Raw genomic sequence first — 19,577 nt, 5'->3', positions numbered from 1 at the left:
CCCACTGTATGGACATTGGACTGGACTGCTGGCATAAACTGGAATAAGTAAACACAACAGTAGATGACTTGAAAACAGATGGCGGCTCTTGGCAGCAGTAAGGCTCTGACGGTATTGTTTTATAGACTAAATATATATATATATATATATATATATATATATATATATATATGTTGAGGCTGGCCCACAGCAGTAGGCTATGTAAGTGAGCCCTCTAATGGCCAAACCACAACAAGCATTTTCATGTCGGAAAAGGAAACAAGATATGATAACTGGGTTATTCCTGAACTTTTGGGAGGTCAAAAAATGCAATTTTATACTCTGCTCACATGTTTTATATTTTCCTGGATACATGCCTCTGCCCAAGACAGGAAATACAGGACAAATTGGAGCATTTTGTCCCACCTTGACTGAGATAAATTAAGTTATTGTTTGAATATCAATGGAAAGATACTGGAACTGAAACATTGCATATTGTAAAGGCTGTATTGTATGTCAAAGTGCAGATTGACATTGCAGTTGGTTCTAGACCAGGCTCATAGCACACTTGCAGCACTAATGACCATTCAGTGTCACTGTCAAATTAAATTGTACAAGCTTTACATTAACCTGCTTGTTCGTGTTTTGCAGCTTCTCAAAAAAAAGCCTAAAATACTTTGTATGATAACGTGTTTGGGGTATCAAGCTGCAACCAGTGACAAGCCTTCTATAGCAAAGATTAGGACTTCCGGTTTTGACTTAAAACAATAAAACATGTGTTTTGAAGAATACAGTTTACAGAAGGGAAGGAAGCTTAAGGGAGAAAGTATTTGGTGTGTTATTTTGGTGAGCAAATTATTAAGACTTCATACTTGGACTTAAATAATTTGACTTAAAGTCACAAGGACTTGAACAAGACTGCTGTGTCAGACTGGAGATTTGACAGCAACAACATGAAGTCTTAAGTTATAATACTTACCTTACATGGCCCAGCCATACAGGTTGAGCATTTAACTATCAAGCATTAAAGACAACTTTGTCTAAGCTATGTAAAAATAAAAACGCAAGAGGAAAATCTCACGCTCCACGTTTAGTTTAATGGCACAGACTGATTTTAGAAGTATGCATTGCGTGACCTCATAACAACCTCGTAATAACTTGACACATAGGCTTGATGTTCACTGTGATGGATTACACAACTCAAGCAGGACTAAAGCCTGAGGTCATGAGTTAAGGATTTATTTTTTATTTTTCACATTTTACTGAATCCGTTAACTGTTCAACTGTATGTTTTGTAATTACATAGTATAATATGTTTATATTTGTTGGCATTGTGTATATTTAAGATTTGCACCTTATTGATATTTTATATTTGCACTGTTTCCTTTTTTATACAGCAACTGCTGCACAAAAGTTTCCCTTAGGATAAATAAAGTTCTATCTTAAGAAAATGAATAAAAATCAATGGCTGCCAAAAATGTATTGCAAAATGATTAGTTATGTTTTAAGTATAATATTTTGTATGTTTTTTTAACACAGGGCTAGTAACAGATCGTGGTATATTTTAATAGTTTTATTTTGAAATTGCTTTTCCGCTGTTATCTGTTATTGTTGGACCTTGACGCTTTTCCAGTTCAAGCGTGTGTGTGTGTGTGTGTGTGTGTGTGTGTGTGTGTGTGTGTGTGTGTGTTGTGTGTGTGTGTGTGTGTGTGTGTGTTCACGCGCACTGGGGATTCCCCCGCGTGACAAAAACAGCTTCGCCTTTCACATGTCAGCTTATCGCCTTTCATTGCTCATATGCTCTCCGCCTGGAGCTCATGCTGTTACCGGATATCTAGACGACGGTCGACCGTTTCGCCTCTTTTCGCGTGTTTCTATCACTGTTCACGTTTGGAATGAACGTACAACAGTTTGAAACTTTAAAAAAACTAATAATTGATCAAAAGTGGAGGCCTGTTGCTGTAAGGCAATGCATTATCGGTTAGGGGCATGAAACGAAGCGGCTCGTTCCTCTGGTTTCACAAAGGTGCGGTGGTTTTCTTAGGTGTCAGTATCCTCGGAGTCCGGTCACATCACCGAGCGGCGACAACACCCGCTAGTAGCCTTTAAATCCTCGAGGAAGGAGGGAGGGGGAAACCCAGCGAGGCCACCACCATCATGGCGAGCGACGACTGTAGGAAAGATGACTTGCTGGAGGATAACCGCACAGATTCGGGTATTGACTCGTATCGATCCATACTGAAGTCGGAGGAGCCCCGGGAGCCGAGCGCCGACTTAATTGGGCCAAGGGACAAGATTTCCACTGGGGAGGAGCGGTTGGACTCAGCCTATGGCTCCTCGTCCATCACGGTGGAGAGTTTGTCAGAGATAGTTGGGGGATGCACGCTGTCCAGCGCCAAGGAGGAGCAAGCACAAAGCTCTGAACTCTCTGAGCAGGAGGAGAACTTGCTCACAACCATAACTGAAGATGGAGACACGTATGTTTGTGTTTATTTTCCCAGTTTCTCATGTAAAAGCAAACCTTTTCTGAGCTTGCCTTACTCTTTGCTTAATGGCCCCCTGTTGCAGACTGCTGGATGAAGTTTAATCATGGTGCCTTGCAATAACCGTTTCTCTCAGAGTTTTTGACAGACTTTTCACCAATGATGTCTGCTAAGTCTTCCATGAAACAGTCTGCAGTATCCCAGAAATAACAAAGTTAAAAAGAGAGGAATTTTGTTTTTTTAATCAGCTCTCAAAAGAATAATTTCAAATGTTCCACCCACTTCTGTCCGAGCATACTTATGTTGTAATTAATTGCCACTGTCTGTTGCTTTCTTTAACCATCAGAGGCTCTAGTGGTTAGAGCTGCACTTAGGCCCACTAATTATTTTAATCATCCATTAATGTTTAATCAATAAAATGTCAGAAAATATTAAACTCACTAGTTTTCAAAGTCCAAGAGGACAACTTTAAATGTCTTATTTGACCAACAGTCCAAAACAGATAGATATTCGGTTTACAATCAGGCCTGTATAAAACAGAGAACAGCAGATCTACACATTGTTGCTTGAAAAATGGCCCTAAATTAAATTCTGTTGTTTCAGCTCTGCTAGTGGTGCAGAGAGCATACATTCTTTTTTTCCCACTGGAGATCATGAACTTAAAACACCCATAAATGGAAGTTAAAGCGAGTAAATCACATTGAACTAGAAGCACAGTTCTTCCTGTGATACTGGTTTTGAGGGGGATTTCACAGCAGTGTGATATTGCAGACTTTTTTAATGAACTTTGTCCTTTTCATGAATGTGGATGGACTCCTGTGATCTGTCTCAGCGAGAAAACAGAAGTGAAACAGATAAGCCTGGACTTCCCCATGCACCACAGACAAAGCACATGTGTGAAGCAGCAGTGTGGACAGTCAGCTTTTGATCCAAGAAACTTGTTGATCAGGATAGGACAGTATGTGCATGTTTTTGTAGGTGGATCCTACAATTCAGTAGCTGCGGCCTTTTCTTTTTCTTTTATCACAGTTGACATCAATAAATGTCAGTTGTTACCTGTCACAGTGGCTGTTTGCTGCTGTTCATTTCTCAGTTTGAGTAAATGAAACTGCTGCTTTTTGCACACAATCCAAACCTCCACACGTCTTATCAGCCCATGTTTCTTTTGTGACCCACTCATCTTTTGATGCAAAGTCATCAGTCTGTTTTGACGTGAAAGCAGGCCTGCTAATGACTCCTGCAGCCTCTCAGTGATTGATGTAGTCCCAGCATTGTAGAAGTGTTGTTGTGTCTCTGACCTCTTTTCATTTCCGCTTGCTGGTTGTTAGGGCCACATGGTTTCATTCTCACACCCTAACTATAGATACCTGGGAGGGGAAAAACACCTGAAACACACCAAACTGTGCTCCCCAGACTGAGAGAATCATGCAAACATGACTTCCCCCCCCCCCCCCCCCCACCCCCGTGTTTAAAAAAAATAAATCTTATTCATTCAAGTCTTACTCAAACCAGGAAGTCCCTTTCACACTATGAGAGATTTGCTCACAGCAGACGCAGTCTTTGTCCGCAGGCTATTAAATTAGTCAGTAATGACATTAAACTGAGACAGCTAAATATTGTGATACATTCTTGTGATACTTGTGTGTACGTATACCAATCTTGGTATAATTTATTGATGGATTCATTTCCATTTAACACAGATATTTTAATTAGGCTTTCTTTCAGTGCAGCTTTTTCATGGATTAAAATATATCCGGTTTAAAATGTGTATAAAATCACCTGTAGTCTACATGCACTTGTTTTGAAAAAAGTAGATTCTATGTACTAGTAGTACCACGCACATTGGTTCAGTTTTTTTTTAGAGCTGCAACAAAGGGTGAATATTTTTCTTATTTAATTGATTAACGGTTTGGTCTATAGTGGGAAAATAAAATGCTTATCACATTTTCCCAGAGGCCAAAGTTAAATTCAAATTTCTTGTTTTGTCGGAAAAACTGTCAATAACTTAAATATGTTCGGTTTACTTTAAAGGAGCAGTGTGTAGGATTTAGGGGGATCTATTGGCAGAAATGGAATATTATATTCACAACTATGTTTTCATTAGTTTATAATCACCTCAATTAAACTAATAATTGCTATGTTTTAGAATGAGCCGTTTATATCTACATAGACTGAGTCTGCCATCTTGCGCCACCTTGTTTCTACAGTAGCCCAGAATGGACAAACCAAACATTGGCTTTTTGCGTTTTTACCAAAGACCATATAAAATAGGAAGGTAGTCTCCATGATGTCACCCATAAGTTTCTGAATAGCCAAAATGAAGCTTAAAGTCTATGCTTGCTTCCTGTGATGGCAGCCACCTGTCACTCAAAGCTACACACCCTTAATTATGCAAAACCTTAATATAATTTTAATAGGTGAGGTATAAAATGATTCACGCCCTGTACAGTTGTCATGAAGGGGTAACTTAGCTGTAGAGACTGAAACAGTTTTTTGTACCAGGCTGTAAACAGGTTTATTTCTGCTGTCCACTTGGGCATTTTAACATGGAGGTTGGTGGTGTTTGACCTGCCTTTTGAGCCAGCCTCTTCCGCGTCAGCTTCATTTTGTCAACACTGGAGGTTTCTGTTTGGTTTTTACGTTATTTAACGTATTAATTAACACATAGCTACTGTATATAACCAGTAGCTCTTTTAGAAAATATTTCTATATTATGTCAGAGCGAGGTTTCCTAACCAGTAACAAACAATTGGTGATGTTGTTGTGGTGGTATACTCGCAATAATTGCCAGAAAATTGTAAAACTGTCTAAATCTTGATAGTATTTTAATCTTAAACATCATATCATGATTATTTCATATTTTGACTTACCCTTTGATTCCATCTCCTAATATTTTGTGTCCCAATTAAATCCTTTCGAACATATTTACATTAATTAACAGTAGTTGACTTAATTCCACTTGTATAAATAAAGTAACCTTAAAAATAAAAAAAAACAAGGCTATTTGCAGTCTTGTTTTGTATTTTTTTGTATATTCATAGTCATTTAAAAACAACGGCACATAAAGTCTCCGGATGTAAAACAAAGCAAACAAAACATTATGCAAGATGTTAAAGGAGGATTTATTGATCAACCAGTTAAAAGGCACAAGTAATGTATCGCCCATTGCACTGTAATTGCAGAGAGGTATGTGTTAAATCAATTAGAAAAATTACATTTGTTATTAATTTGCTGATGATTAAGTGAAATATATACAGTAGTTGCAACATTATCACAATGAAAACTACTGTAAACAGTTTGAATGTCTATTGTAATATTTTACTGAATGAAATGTCTGTACAGTGACATTGTGGCAACCATAGATATAAAATAAAACTGTTTATGTATTGGTGGCAACATTTGATTCCACAGTGTGTCTATCTCTGAATAGTTAAATAACATGTAAATTCATTGCTGATCTTTGAGAGAGCACAGTTACTACAGTAACACACATTTTTACAGTACACTGTATGCTTTCAAAAATAACATTTTCATGCTGCTTTGTGACTAAAAATCTGTTTCAGCTTTCAGCCTGACATTTGACATGTAACTTGAAGCTAAACTTTGATTTGAATCCGTTATATGTTGTTCTAGTTCAGTCTAAATTAAGCACTAATGCCATTTCCTGCTTTTTGCACACACATTGTTTGCTACAACTTCCCACTCAGGTTTTGAGGTTAGTGCGTTTTTGTTTTGTTTTGTCAACTAAAGCCTACACAGATGCCCGCTCTACCAACTGAGCTATCCGGGCACCTAAGAGGGGGTTTTGACATGACCCTTTAACAGCTCCTTATGCTATGTATTCAATAAAAACTCTTGTATTGCTCAATACCCCAACCAGTAAATCTTGCCATTTAGCTCACTAGGTTTACTAAGAAACATTGTGAGGCAACATTTTCTGTCTCTTGTTGAAATGCAGTCTTTTTTTTCCTTAGTACTCTACTACTGCTTTTGTGGGTCTATTGCTCAATGTAAAATAAGCCTAAGTAAGCGTGCACGTTTTTGCCAGCATGATGGATTTAGATGTTTGTTTCTTTGCTCCTCCTGTAGAATCCTGCACTTAGCAATCATCCATGAAGACGAATTTATTGCCCAACAGTTGATACAGCTATTCCCAAAAGAAGTCCTGGACATCCAAAACAATTTATACCAGGTAAGTGCAACATGGCTTTTCCCACTACAAATCATACTGCAGCTTCCACTGGAATTTTTGAATCCAAAGTGACTTCCTCATAGTTAGTATCTTGATTGTGGAAACAGTGGCATTATTTATACCTCAGTACTTCCAGAGAGCTGTTGTTCCTCTTTATTTGCAGTCCGTCTTCTCTAACTGTGGGTGGTTCCAATGTTAGGTCATAAGGGACTTTGAATGGAAACTCCCCTCCTCTACCTCCTGTAGAAATGGAACCACGGGGAGCTGTGGAGTGTATCCTTGTCTGGATGTGGGTGGAGGAGTTGTTCCAGTCCTTAAAGATGTCAGACCAAAAGTCTTGCTAGTGTAGAAACCAAAATGAAGACAAACTGACAGAATTGTCAAAAGGAAACATCTGAAGTTAAGACTCAGCACTTCATGCAGTGACTCAGCCTGAGCCATTTTGGTTGCCTAATTTCCTCTCAGTAGTCATTCTAAGACCTCACATTAGGAGACATTACCAAGAAGAATTCTTCTTTACCCCTTCAGGTTTTTTAAAGAAAATCCCCTTTCAGACATTTGCATACTGATTTAAAAGAGGCAATGATTTTATTTGGGCCCTTTTTGCAGTTTTAACTTGTGTTGCACATATGCAATTCAGTCTTACTGAGGTTACATGATTATGAAAAATGAAGACAAAATCACCACAATCACCTTTTGTTTTTATTTTATTTAATATTGTATTTTTTGGACAGAAGGTGCAACTCTTACTTTGTCAGCTGTAATAGTTCTCTGTTAGTGTCTTTATTCATACCTATAACAATATAACAACAGCTGAATGACAACAGCTACAGGGCTGTTCTCTCTGAGTTGTTCAAAAGCACTCTGGGAAATGCAGTGACTGAAGTGAAGCAGGGTTAAAGGACAATAGCTACAAACATTTTTTTTATTTAAATCTTGAAATTGTTTATTTTGTCCTAACGACTGTCCAAAATCCATAGATATTAAATTTACAATGCTATAAATCAGAAGAAAACGGCAAATCCTTGCACATACCTTAAGAAGATAGTAAATATCTTGCTTGACAAAGTAGTTTTAGAATTAAAATTTTGGTTATGATTACTAAATGGTATTTCATTTACCCAGAGACATGCAGTTTTGAACACATTGCACATGATCATCTGTGGTGATCCTCAGAGCCCTTTGCACTTGGCCACCTACCTAAACCTGACAGATGTGGTGAAGAGCCTGGTGGAGAAAAGTTCCAGTCTGGGGCTGCAAGACCAGGAGGGGAACACCGCACTCCATGTGGCCTGCCAGCATGGGCAGATAGAGTGCGCCACTGAGATGACCAGAGAGGTTTCCCCAAGCAAGCTGGCACCAATCCTCGAGACCCAAAACTGGAGAGGTGAGGAAAAAGAGACTAACTGCTGAAAGGCCTCATGAGCCAACAATTTATCGCTGTTATTTCAGGCCATTTCTATACATCTGCATCATCTGTGTAATTATTTCTCCATGAGTGGTTGAATTTGATGAGTTTAGGCCAAGACTTGTAATATAGAAATAATTAACTTGGTTGCCATTGCTCAACCATTATAGCATTAAAGTAAAAATCAATTTTGAAACGCATCTGCCAAATTCACTTTTGTGAACTGTCTACTTTCAACAGCTTGACACAAATTAAATGGAGGGGGGGGGGTGGTGTGAGGCTGTATATTCTGGTTGTTTAGAAATGATAACTGTTGCAAGGGTAGCACAGATATGGCTGGTTTGCAAAACAACTTGTAGTTGATCTATAGTATCACTTAATGGTCTCAGTTTGATTTTATTATTTGGAAAAACTTACTTTTTAAATGAATATTTCAATCTCTTTTGGCCGCAATATGAACCCACTGTTCCACATTTCAAACAAGGTGTGTATTTGCAGGTCTTGCCTGTCTTCACTTGGCTGCACTGAACAGGCAATATCAGATTATGAAGCTACTGGTGAAAAAGGGAGCAGACCTAAATATACAGGTTAGTCTGTGAAATGGCTCCTTACTTTAATGCATCAAATGGATTAATATAGTTTTTAATAACAAGGTTCTACTTAAAAGGTCAATCCACACGGAATCTGTCATCTCATAGAATAGAAAGTAGAAGATTTTGGTTTCTATGTACCGCTAATTCAGTGTAACATTACCTTTTAAATTGTTTTCATACATGTAACTCTGGCTTGCCACTCATACGATTTTAGCTACATATCATACACTTTCTCTCTCAACACGTTTTGAAGAAAAAGAATAAAAAAGATGAAAAAACATTACAGTTTGTGAAACTATTCTCTGGCTAGGCTTTCCCTGCAGTATCCTTAATATGATCCAGCAATGCGCCAGTATTTATAATCACACTTATCCCTTTCAAACTGTGTTTACTGTGGCCGGTGTTCTTGACTATAAATCTGCTGCACCTGTGTAATGCTGATAGTGATATGAGCTGAGCTCAGGGTTTCCTGCAGGATTCATGGAGACATAATTAGATTTGAGATATGATTAGGCTGGGCTTGCCAGCTACTCTTAACTTTCTATTGATGGAATGGGAACATGGCAGTCAGTCCCGAAACTACCCCAGACATTCCTCTCAGTTTAAATCACCGGCCAAACATATCACTGTGCCTCACATCTGTTTTATTATTACTAATATTACTATTATTAGTAGTATTATTAGTATTATTATTTTTATGTGACTTACTGCATTCTTTTCTTTCAAGCGTGCAAAATTAAAAGACAGATGTGCATACTCACAAACAAAACAAAAAATCTTGACCTTCTTGGATGGTATTGTCCAATTTGTGTATCTTTGGAATTTATCATAACTATTTTCCATGTACACCCCGTGCAGGAGGGAACCAGTGGGAAAACAGCTCTTCATCTCGCCGTGGAGCTGCATGATGTCACATCAGTAAAGCTGCTGCTCAGCAGGGGAGCCAACGTGGATGCTGCCATGTTTAACGGCTGCACACCTCTGCATCTCGCAGTGGGGAGACAGGACGCTGCCATCGCCAACCTCCTCTGCCAGTCTGGCGCTGACACGATGCTACGAAACATGGAGGACGAAACGGCGTTGGATCTGGCCGACGGCAATGATGATGTAAGTTAGTTTCTTCATTACAATGAACATGAGCGCTGTAGTTTATTCCCAATCCTACATACACCATTCTACTTTAGTTACTCACATCACATGCCCTGCTGTTTCGGAAACTACTGAGCTTTTTTAGAAAGTGTAACTGTATACAGTATCTCTCTCTAAAGATGTAATTTAAAGATGTATGGGTTCAGGAGAAGGAAATGGGCTCAGGACTCAGTGCACCAGACAGGATAGAGAATTTGTGAAAGATGGACTAAAACATTGTTTTGGTCTTTTCATGTTGAGGGCTGCAATGAACAACTGGAAAATGCATCGGTAAAGTGTGACTTTTTGTATCCTCGTCTTTCAGATTCTGGCTCTTTTTCCTTTTGATGACATCCAGATCTCCGGGAGGTCGGTGGTTAGTGTGAAGTTTTAAGCTGAATCTTAACAGACAACCTTGGAATTGTCTCAAGCTTCACTGTGGCTGAAACTTTTTTAATTGAAAAAACAACAACAAAAAAGCTGCATTTGAGCTGACGTTTTCAGTAAATAGTGCCTCTATTTGTAGAACATTCTGATTTGATCTGTATTTATCCATTATCTAGACAAATATGCGCACCATATCTTACTTCCCTCTGACTGAGTGATTTTGCTTAATCGAACACTGAAAAAGATCTTTTTGGTTTGTGAGTCATTGGTTAAATTATTCTGCTTCTTTTCACATCCCTCTTAAGGGGTTGCAACAAAAGCCACCTCAATGTGAGTGTCAAACTTTCTATAAACATGTTCAATGTCTATAAAAAAAATTCTACCTCTTTATCACATTAACCTAGTTTTAATGACTAGAAATTGAACATGCAAATTGCTTTATTTCACAGTCTCTCAAACTTAATCAGTGCTATCATTGCATTTTATTTCCACAGCCACAGAAAGACTTTTAAAGGAATGCAATCAGAGGCAGAACTAAAATTAATATGTTGCATTTATTAAATGTATAACAGTGTCACAAAGAGACCTGCAATCCTACTAAGACAAACTAATCACATCCCTGCTATTTGTTACAAAACTTGTAGCCCAAATAAAATGTAATATATAAGAAAAAAATGCAGCTTGATCTTTTTGGTTTTTTAGGTTTGCTACTTCATGCTGTGATGCAGTTTTCTCTATTTATCTCATCTTATCCTTAATCTGCAGTTAACTGTTCTTGTTCTTTGGTGTGTAATTACACTGCCCTGTCTAGTTAATATAAGCAGTGTGTTTTATTTTGTAATAAAATGAAGAAGAAAAAAACTCATTGCATATTGTACTCTTTTCTGGGTAAAGGGAATTTTTGGGGCATGTTGACCTTGTTTTAAGAACATCAGTGATACATGTGATAAGTGTACACACCCAAATCAACATTATCCACCATTTGTTCTACACTGGTAAATCCAGGTTTGTCGAAACAACTTGCAAACAGAAACAGAAGAAGCAATATAATTTGTATATTGCTATTTTAGTAAAAGGAGAGGTAAGAGGTAATTAAATGAGCTCTTTTTTAGCTCACCTATAAAAATCTCTTCTTTTTTTTGTTCTTTTCTTTTTTTATTTTAACTCAACAAGGCTCTTTCATGAAAACACCAAGTTCTGTTCTTTGTTTCCTGTCAGCTGCCTTTGTAAGGTATATCTTTTGTTTCCCAGTAAGTGGCTTCTTCCTCATGGCTCCTATGATACAATGACTGTGGAGTGGTGGGAAATTCCACTTAGCTCCATCTCTTACAGTATAAACACATACCAACAGCAAAACAGGTTTAGTAAGGTTTAGATTAATAAGATGGAAACTGTCAAGTAGGGTTATTAGCCAGAATAATTATCAACATTAATTACACTTAATGTTTAGCCAATCATTTCCAATAATCTTTCCTCTGATTCTTGTGCACAAAGAATTTATTATGACAGCTTCTAAACAGCTAGCACAGAGAGTTATGAAACTATACATACTTCCCTTTTAAGACTATGGCCTGAAGCTATCTGTGTTTTATATTTATTATAGGTCACGCTGGTGTTGCCATGGGCTGTGTTAAAAACAGAAAGGTGTTGTGAAAAAGTTATATAAGCTAGTTTCACTTATTTGTGTAAAAGTAAGTAATAATACTCATTATGCAGAATGGCGTCTTTTATTCTGTTGAATTGTTTTGTGGATTATTTCATTCCTTTATTATTTTGCTTGCTTTAATTTGTACATTTTAATGTTGCAGCTGCTTGAGGTGGAACTCATTTTAACTACTTCATGCACTGGTGGGGAGTGTCTGATACAGCTTCAACTCATTTCAAGGTGCATGGAGAAAACTTCAAGAATTAAATGTGTTGGTCTTACAATAAAGTGTTTCTGAAATTTTTACTTTTGCTTTGCTGCAAACTAAGTTTCCTAATTTCTAGCATCACTTAAAGGTATGGGCTACTATTTATTTCTCTTTTGTATCCTTTTAGTATTTTTTAAATAATTTACATGGTTTCTATGCTGAATTTACTCTTTGATTTATAAATACATAATGTGCAGCACCTTTGTGATTGAAATGTGCTTTCTTTGCCTTGCAGTTACTCCTCCACACCGAAAGGGGGCAGGGCCGCCGGGTGGGCGCTGTTCTCAGTCTCCGGCATCCTCTGTTGTGAGCAAAGAGGTGGGGGCCTTTCCGACTCAAGTGAATATAGCTACTGTCTATGAAGTGAACACATCGGCCATTGAAGATAAGTTGAAGACATCAGAGCTAAAGGCGACTAGTCCGAAAGAAGACAATTAACATAATTAAAATACCGTTACCCACCAAGTCCGTGCGGCTTGATGTTCTGTGGCAGCGGAGACATTTGAGTCTGTCGGCGTATGTGCTGCGCCAGGTGTCGGGCCACAGAGTGTGGGAAAATGCCATCGTTTTCATGGAGGTACCGTTAGACAATCATGCTAAAGATGAGTTTTAGATATGTGGACAAGCTCGGCTGACTGTTGACTTGTATACTTGTCAGTGTGGCAATGAAGTCAAATAATCGTTAACTTTCGTGGTTCACAATTACATTGACAGTCGGTGTGTTTTTGAAGTCTGCAAACAACCTGCTGGCTAAGTGAAACGGAACGGTTTGTGTACATGAACCGGTGTAACACCGGATTGTGTGAGACGAATAGAAACTATCCTAAGTTAGCTTTATATTTCCATACACGTTTTCATCATATTTACTGTGTGTGTGAGTGTGTGTGTGTGTGTGTGTGTGTGTGTGTTTTAATAAGCGTCATCAGAAATGGTGTCCCCGTAGGGTCAAATGGTTAATAGCTAAATTAACAATGTTACCCTTTAAGATATTGGATAGGAAGACTCGAGCAGAAATATGGCTGAAAGTCCGGTACAGGTCATTGAATCAGATGGGTCACAGAATGTGGTGCAACACCGGTCAGGATTTCGGGGTTTTCCCTCCGCACTAATGTCTTTGCTAATTTACCCAGACCACACCCTCCGGCATAGGTAATAGTATTACTTATGTGGGATTGGGTCATCGTATTCTCGTTTTTTAACCAGTGAATGCTGGGCTTTCACTCCATATTATCTGCTGTCATGTACTCGTACAACACACAGGCACTCGCACTTTCCTCAGGTACATTTTCCCTAGTGCTCTCTCTCTCTCTGTTCCTGTGTGGTGTAGCAGCCTGTGGGTTGGCCGCCCAGCCAGCGCAGTGAAATGCATTCCTCCATGCAATAAGTTGCTTGTTCAGAGCCCCAGGTCTCTCTTTGCAGTGGACTACTTGCCAGCCAGTGGTCCACTGCAGAGTCCCACACAAAGAGGCTCTGTGTGAGTCCCTGGGAGGAGACCTGGCCTTACTTTAAATGGGATTGCACACTCAGTGCCACGACAGCAAGGTGCACACCTTTTTCATAGGAAACTTGGGTTTCGTCACAGGTCTGCTTGAGTTATCAGTGTTACTTATGTTGCTTGTGGGGGTGGGCGATGAATCTCCTCTCGATTCTTCCAGATTAGTTTCACAGGTTATGTTTTGTTTACGTGGTTCTGTACCTTTTCATACCGCCCCTTTGGCTAGCATACGTTGTTTATGAAAACAGGGCAGTACTACATAATTGCATGATTGCTGGAGTAGAACCATTATTGATCTGATTGCAAAATGTCTGTTCAGGGAGGCATCTTTCAGTTGCTTCTGCTTCAAGATCTCTGTTTAAGAAGCACGCTAACGCAAGAGAAAGTGAATATGATTTGAGAGGAACTTACAAAACAAATGGGGTATGCATGGGGTACATCATTAAAAAGGGTACATTTATGGAACCGTGAGGAATTGAAAACATGTAGCTCACTAAGTACATTAAAAAACTTAAAAATAATTATTGAACAAAAATATAAATGCATCTTTTTGATGTTAGATGTTTGGACTGCAGACATTTAGTTGTTGTATTGTGTGTGTATTGTTTTCAACTGTGATATTTGAAAAGATGCCCTTTTTATGGGAGGAAGAAGGTATCATTAAATACATCCGACATGCTAACAAATTAACTTTAAAACCTTTGTATTGGCTACTTTAGTTTGAGCTTGTTATTATGAGTTCAGATGAGTTTAAGAAAGTAGTAAACATACATAAAGTAGTGTAAGCATTTTCATATTGTTACCCATTTATCAACATCATCATCATTGTCATGATGATAGTGATGGATTGATAATCTTAACTATATGACAAAGAGAAATTAACCTGAGTTTGCTCAATTTTGAATAGTTGTTGTTATGTGGTTTAAATGTAGCCTGATATACCATGTTGTGTTGCCTTGTAGGGTCTGGCCTGCACTTGTGTTGCTTCTCTTCACTTCCACTGTGGCTGCTGATGAGTCATTACTACTGGAGGGCTGGCAAGAAGTCTGGCCCTTGCGCTTCCTCGTCAACATGCTGGGATACTTCACTATCATCATCCCTGGCTACTTCCTCATTAGCTACTTCAAGCGCACCAATTACTTAGAAACAGGTTTGGACTTGTAAGATTCTGACATGTGATGTGGAGATGCATGCCAGTTTAAGACCTCAAACTTGTTTTTGTAGTTTCTTCCTGATCTACCTTGAAAACAAATTTTCTTCATTCCTTTTAATGTTGTTTTTTTTCTTTTTTCTTTCAGGTAGTGGGTTTTGCTTTCCTGTCATAAAGACCTGTGTGTTTGGTAGTGAGGCCAAAACAGGTCTGTTGGATGACATGTCGGTTGCACCCAGGAAAGAGGGTGATTCAGGTTCGTCAGTCAGACAGGTCATCAAATTAATCTTTTGTGCTGTTGGACTTCAGGTAAGGATCCACCTAGGAAAGCCTTTGAGCTCTGTGTGGTCTAGAGGGATTAGATAGATAATGCCATATGATTTTTTTTGTTATCTGATTGTGTAGCTGTGGGAGCATTGTTTTGTTTGTTTTACAGTTTGCTTTGCTCTCAACTCATTTGCTAATGAAAAGATGCTTATGTGAAGCTTGTATAAAGGGAGGTGCTGGTACACTGGTGCAGAGGATAGGTCCTGATAGTTACACGACTAACAGGATGAAGATACGTTGATTACGGCATTGTTGCGTTAGGAAGGGACCAAGTACATAGTGACATAAATAATGAAAAATAAATAAATAATAGCCAAAAGGAAACTGAACCACCCAATGCAACAGTTTTACACACACACAGTGGCTTGCATACGTTTATACACCCATGCTAAAGTTGACTAAAAATGTTTCTTTTTGAAATTGATCTTAATGCCTTAATTTAAAAAAATAGGAAAAGTCCAACCTTTAAGAACACCAATTTTCTTTGTGAATGAATAATGTATTGTGAATAAATAAATTTTATTCCTAAAAATACAGGGGGCATAAGTATACCTACCCCTATGCTAAATTCCCATAGAGGCAGGCACATTTTTACACACACACACACACACACACACACACACACACACACACACACACACACACACACACACACACACACACACAACACACACCACACAAGTCACATACCCTTCACCATACATAGAGACTGGCATGGGGAACTTTCCATATGATCATCTCAATGCACATAAAAACCAGCTAATAGGCTAACTGAAATAAAATCATGCCACTCTAGGTATGGTGAAGGGAACTTTATCAGGATGCATAGTATCCTGGATCCATGAAATAACCGGCCTTCAAAAAGAAAAATCTGCCTGCATCTACTATGGGAATTTAACGTAGCGGTGTGAACGGTATGCCCCCTGTATTTTAAGGAAGAACACTTATTTATTTACGATATATTATTCATATATAAAGAAAAATGGTGTCCTTAAAGGTTGGATTTTTCTTTTCTTTTTTTTTCTTTTTTTTTTAATTAAGGCATTAAGATTAATTTCCAAAAGATGCTTTTTATCCCTCTTTTTAACCAATTGTAGCATGGGTGTGTAAACTTATGCAAATCACTGTGTAACCGGTCTATTCTTGAAAAAATAAAGTCATTTTTCTACTTCTTAGGTATCGTACCTGACATGGGGAGTCCTGCAGGAGAGGGTGATGACACGTTCGTACGGAGCCACGACTCCAGAGGAGGAGGGTGAGCGATTCAAGGACTCTCAGTTCTTGGTCTTTATGAACCGTATCCTGGCTCTGACGGTGTCAGGCCTTTGGTGCATCCTGTTCAAGCAGCCTCGTCATGGAGCACCCATGTTTAAGTACTCCTTCGCCTCTCTCTCCAACATCATGAGCAGCTGGTGCCAGTACGAGGCCCTCAAGTACATCAGTTTCCCTACTCAAGTCCTTGCCAAGGCCTCCAAGGTAATCCCTGTCATGCTCATGGGTAAGATCGTCTCCCACAAGAGCTACGAATACTGGGAGTACTTCACCGCCGTGCTAATCTCTGTGGGTGTCAGCATGTTCCTGCTGTCCAGCACGCCCAGCAAGCACCCGTCCACCGTTACCACCTTCAGTGGGGTCATCATCCTCGTCGGCTACATTGCCTTCGACAGCTTCACCTCCAACTGGCAGGACAACCTGTTCAAGTACAAGATGTCGTCTGTGCAGATGATGTTCGGGGTAAACCTTTTCTCCTGCCTCTTCACCGTCGGCTCGCTGCTGGAGCAGGGGGCCTTTTTCGACTCGCTGGCCTTCATGACGCGCCACTCCGAATTCGCCTTACACTCCCTTTTGCTGTCCGTGTGCTCTGCATGTGGCCAGCTCTTCATCTTCTACACCATCAACCAGTTTGGTGCTGCAGTCTTCACCATCATTATGACCCTGCGACAGGCCTTCGCCATTCTCCTCTCTTGTTTCCTCTACGGTCACGCCGTCACCTTAGTAGGTGGATTTGGTGTTGGAGTGGTTTTCTTGGCACTTTTCTTACGGGTGTATGCCCGTAGCCGCATGAAGTCTGGCCGGCGGTCGGGGCAGCCGCTCCCACAGAAGGTGTAGCACTCCAAAGTCGCGCTAAACTGGGAACTGAGACCACATTTTCTGTGGTGCTTTTTTGTCTATTTGTGTGTATCTTATAGTTTTTTTTACTGTTCTTTTCCGTTGGTTTCTTCTTCGGCAATGGTACAGAAAGGGATTTTGCAGTTTTGACTCTTACACCAAGATGCCCCCGGGGGGTCCATGTGATTTGTCAGGTCAGCTGTCACAGAAGTTTTGAGTGCCTGTAAGATTGTCTCATACACGGGTCCCAAACCCTAAACTTTGCAAACTGCCTCTTTACCTCTTTCACAATTAAATGGTAGAATATTTTCCCTAAACCACCGTACGTGGCTTGTGCAGCCAATTACAGTTACTGTGACTCTGAAAGGTGTATGTGAGCCGTATGGCTAAGCATTCATTTTAAAGTGTCAATGACTTTGCCCCTTACTTAACTTCATCCCTACACTTTCTGTCTGTTGAGTAATCTTTCAGGCACAATAGCCAGATGTTTATCTCACAGTCCTCTATGTTAGAGAGCAGGGGCCCTTATGTGTTGTGAGATTTTATATTTTAAAACTGTAAACATAGCCTGCACACAATACTGTTTAATTCAAGGTATATTAAAATGTCTACCATGTGTAATAATAGAAGGGTGAAACTAACAGTTTGCCTATTAAATAGCACACTACTATTATTTTCCGCAGACATCAGTAAACCAGATGCTACCGTGGGTACTTTTTGCACGCCATTATTTTAGGAAAACAAGTTTTTGTTTCTTCTCAACACAGATTTTACTTAATTAAACTTTGGGCTAAAAAGTCTTGTAAATATATCTCTTAGTCATTGTTTATTTCCAACTCGTCTGTTGTGTACTTTTGTATAAGGACTGCTTCATGTGTTTTCACCGTTACATGTGAATGTTTGGACACAAGGATGTGAAAATAATGTAGGCCCGAGGGGGAGATTGCAGAAAATAATGCATACAAGGGAACCGCAATGTTACTGGTAACTTGTTTTTATCATTCTATTTCCTCTGGTAACTGGATTAATAATAAAACATATTAAATTAAATTAACCATATGAAGTGAAGAGGTTTGATTTTATGGTTTCACATTGCTTGGGCTACAGGATTTGCCTCGTGGTCAGTGCTGTTTGCACGTACTACAATACTAATAATAATGATAATAAACCTTATTTCATACACAGACTGCTATTAAAAGTCCTTTACATTAGGAATAATGACTGAAAACAAAGAAATGAAAGAGCACACAATAAAACTGGTTGAACTTTAAAATATATCCATAAAGGAGAAAGTAAAATGACAAAATGATACTTACAAAACTTAATTCAAAGATTTAGCAGAAGTATACTTTTAAACAAAACAAAAACTGTTGGATAAAACAAAGTTTTGGACAAATTGAAAATTTGACCTGATTCAAAAGTCAGGGGATCACCAAAGGAACTGGGATTCATCCTCTAGGGACACTAAAAGCATGTACAAAATGTTATGGATGTGTGTAATGTCGGTCTGGACTGAAGTAGGATGGACCAACAGACGGTGCTAATGTGCCTAAAAATGGCAGCACAGTAGTAGTGACCGATTTTTGGCTGTAATTAATTTGCTGACCTTTTAGGTATATCTGTGAACAGTGCATTGCAGTAGTCTGGCTGGAAAGATCTTAACAACCAGGTTTCTTGTCTGAGCTGTAACGGGCTGAGATGGTGTAGTAAATTCTGTTTCTCTCTTTGCTCTTTTGGCTCAATAACTAGAATCTCAGTTGGAGGAAATGTTGGGTTATCCATAAACTGATGGAGTGTTCAAGGGAGTAGCGGGGGCTCTGGTCAACAAAATGAGCAACTGTATAGAATTGGGTGTCATCTGCAAATAGGTTTTAGTAGTTGTAAGTATTCTTCCATGCCATCTCCATATTTCTTCTGCTCTCCAGTCTTATGGAGAGCAAAAAGCTGCAGTTTTTTTTTTTTTTTTTTAAACAAAGCTTCTCTTTGCATGCTACACTGATTCATAAACCCGACCACTATTATGATTCACTGAACATCAAACTGAAGATTGTGTTTGACTGTGAAATGCGAGAAAACATTTCCCCTGGTTTATTAATCTCACAGCTGCTTGATGGGGGAATTTCCCCGCACCTCTCATTTTAACGTCCTACACCCCAACTAGTTTGGAGTAGTGCGTCACAACGTCAAGTCTCTCCAGTCTTCTCCTCTTTTAATAATGCAAGTGACAACTGAGATACGGAGGGCTGAGAGAGGCTGCAGGCCTCAGGTTCCAGCCCCCAACAACCAGTCACTCTGGGCTCTCGCTCTGACTGCAGGGATGAGGGGTTTTATTAGCCAGCAGGAGGTTCTGACTGTTTGGCAATGCCCGGCATGACTCGGAGCAGAGAAGCTAGACTGGAGGAGGATTCCTGGC

At 39.2% G+C, this 19,577-nt stretch overlaps 2 protein-coding genes across 2 annotated transcripts; both read left to right on the top strand.

The window, feature by feature from the left end:
* The first annotated feature begins 1,706 nt into the window (after positions 1-1,706).
* Positions 1,707-11,023, top strand: nfkbie (nuclear factor of kappa light polypeptide gene enhancer in B-cells inhibitor, epsilon). Its single transcript, XM_032543109.1, has 6 exons — positions 1,707-2,456; positions 6,552-6,654; positions 7,831-8,041; positions 8,561-8,649; positions 9,514-9,762; positions 10,109-11,023. Exons 1-6 carry the CDS (start codon positions 2,137-2,139, stop codon positions 10,175-10,177), a joined length of 1,041 nt encoding a protein of 346 aa, XP_032399000.1. The 5' UTR covers positions 1,707-2,136; the 3' UTR covers positions 10,178-11,023.
* Positions 11,024-12,399: 1,376 nt separating this feature from the next.
* On the top strand, positions 12,400-17,908 carry slc35b2 (solute carrier family 35 member B2). The gene is made up of 4 exons (XM_032543107.1): positions 12,400-12,660; positions 14,541-14,728; positions 14,877-15,037; positions 16,232-17,908. Exons 1-4 carry the CDS (start codon positions 12,602-12,604, stop codon positions 17,162-17,164), a joined length of 1,341 nt encoding a protein of 446 aa, XP_032398998.1. The 5' UTR covers positions 12,400-12,601; the 3' UTR covers positions 17,165-17,908.
* The last annotated feature ends 1,669 nt before the right edge of the window (positions 17,909-19,577 follow it).

Source organism: Etheostoma spectabile, chromosome 18 (genome assembly GCF_008692095.1).
Source record: "Etheostoma spectabile isolate EspeVRDwgs_2016 chromosome 18, UIUC_Espe_1.0, whole genome shotgun sequence".
NCBI lineage: Eukaryota > Metazoa > Chordata > Actinopteri > Perciformes > Percidae > Etheostoma > Etheostoma spectabile.
Note: the sequence above shows the minus strand (reverse complement) of the source record. Positions and strands in the feature narration are given on the sequence as shown.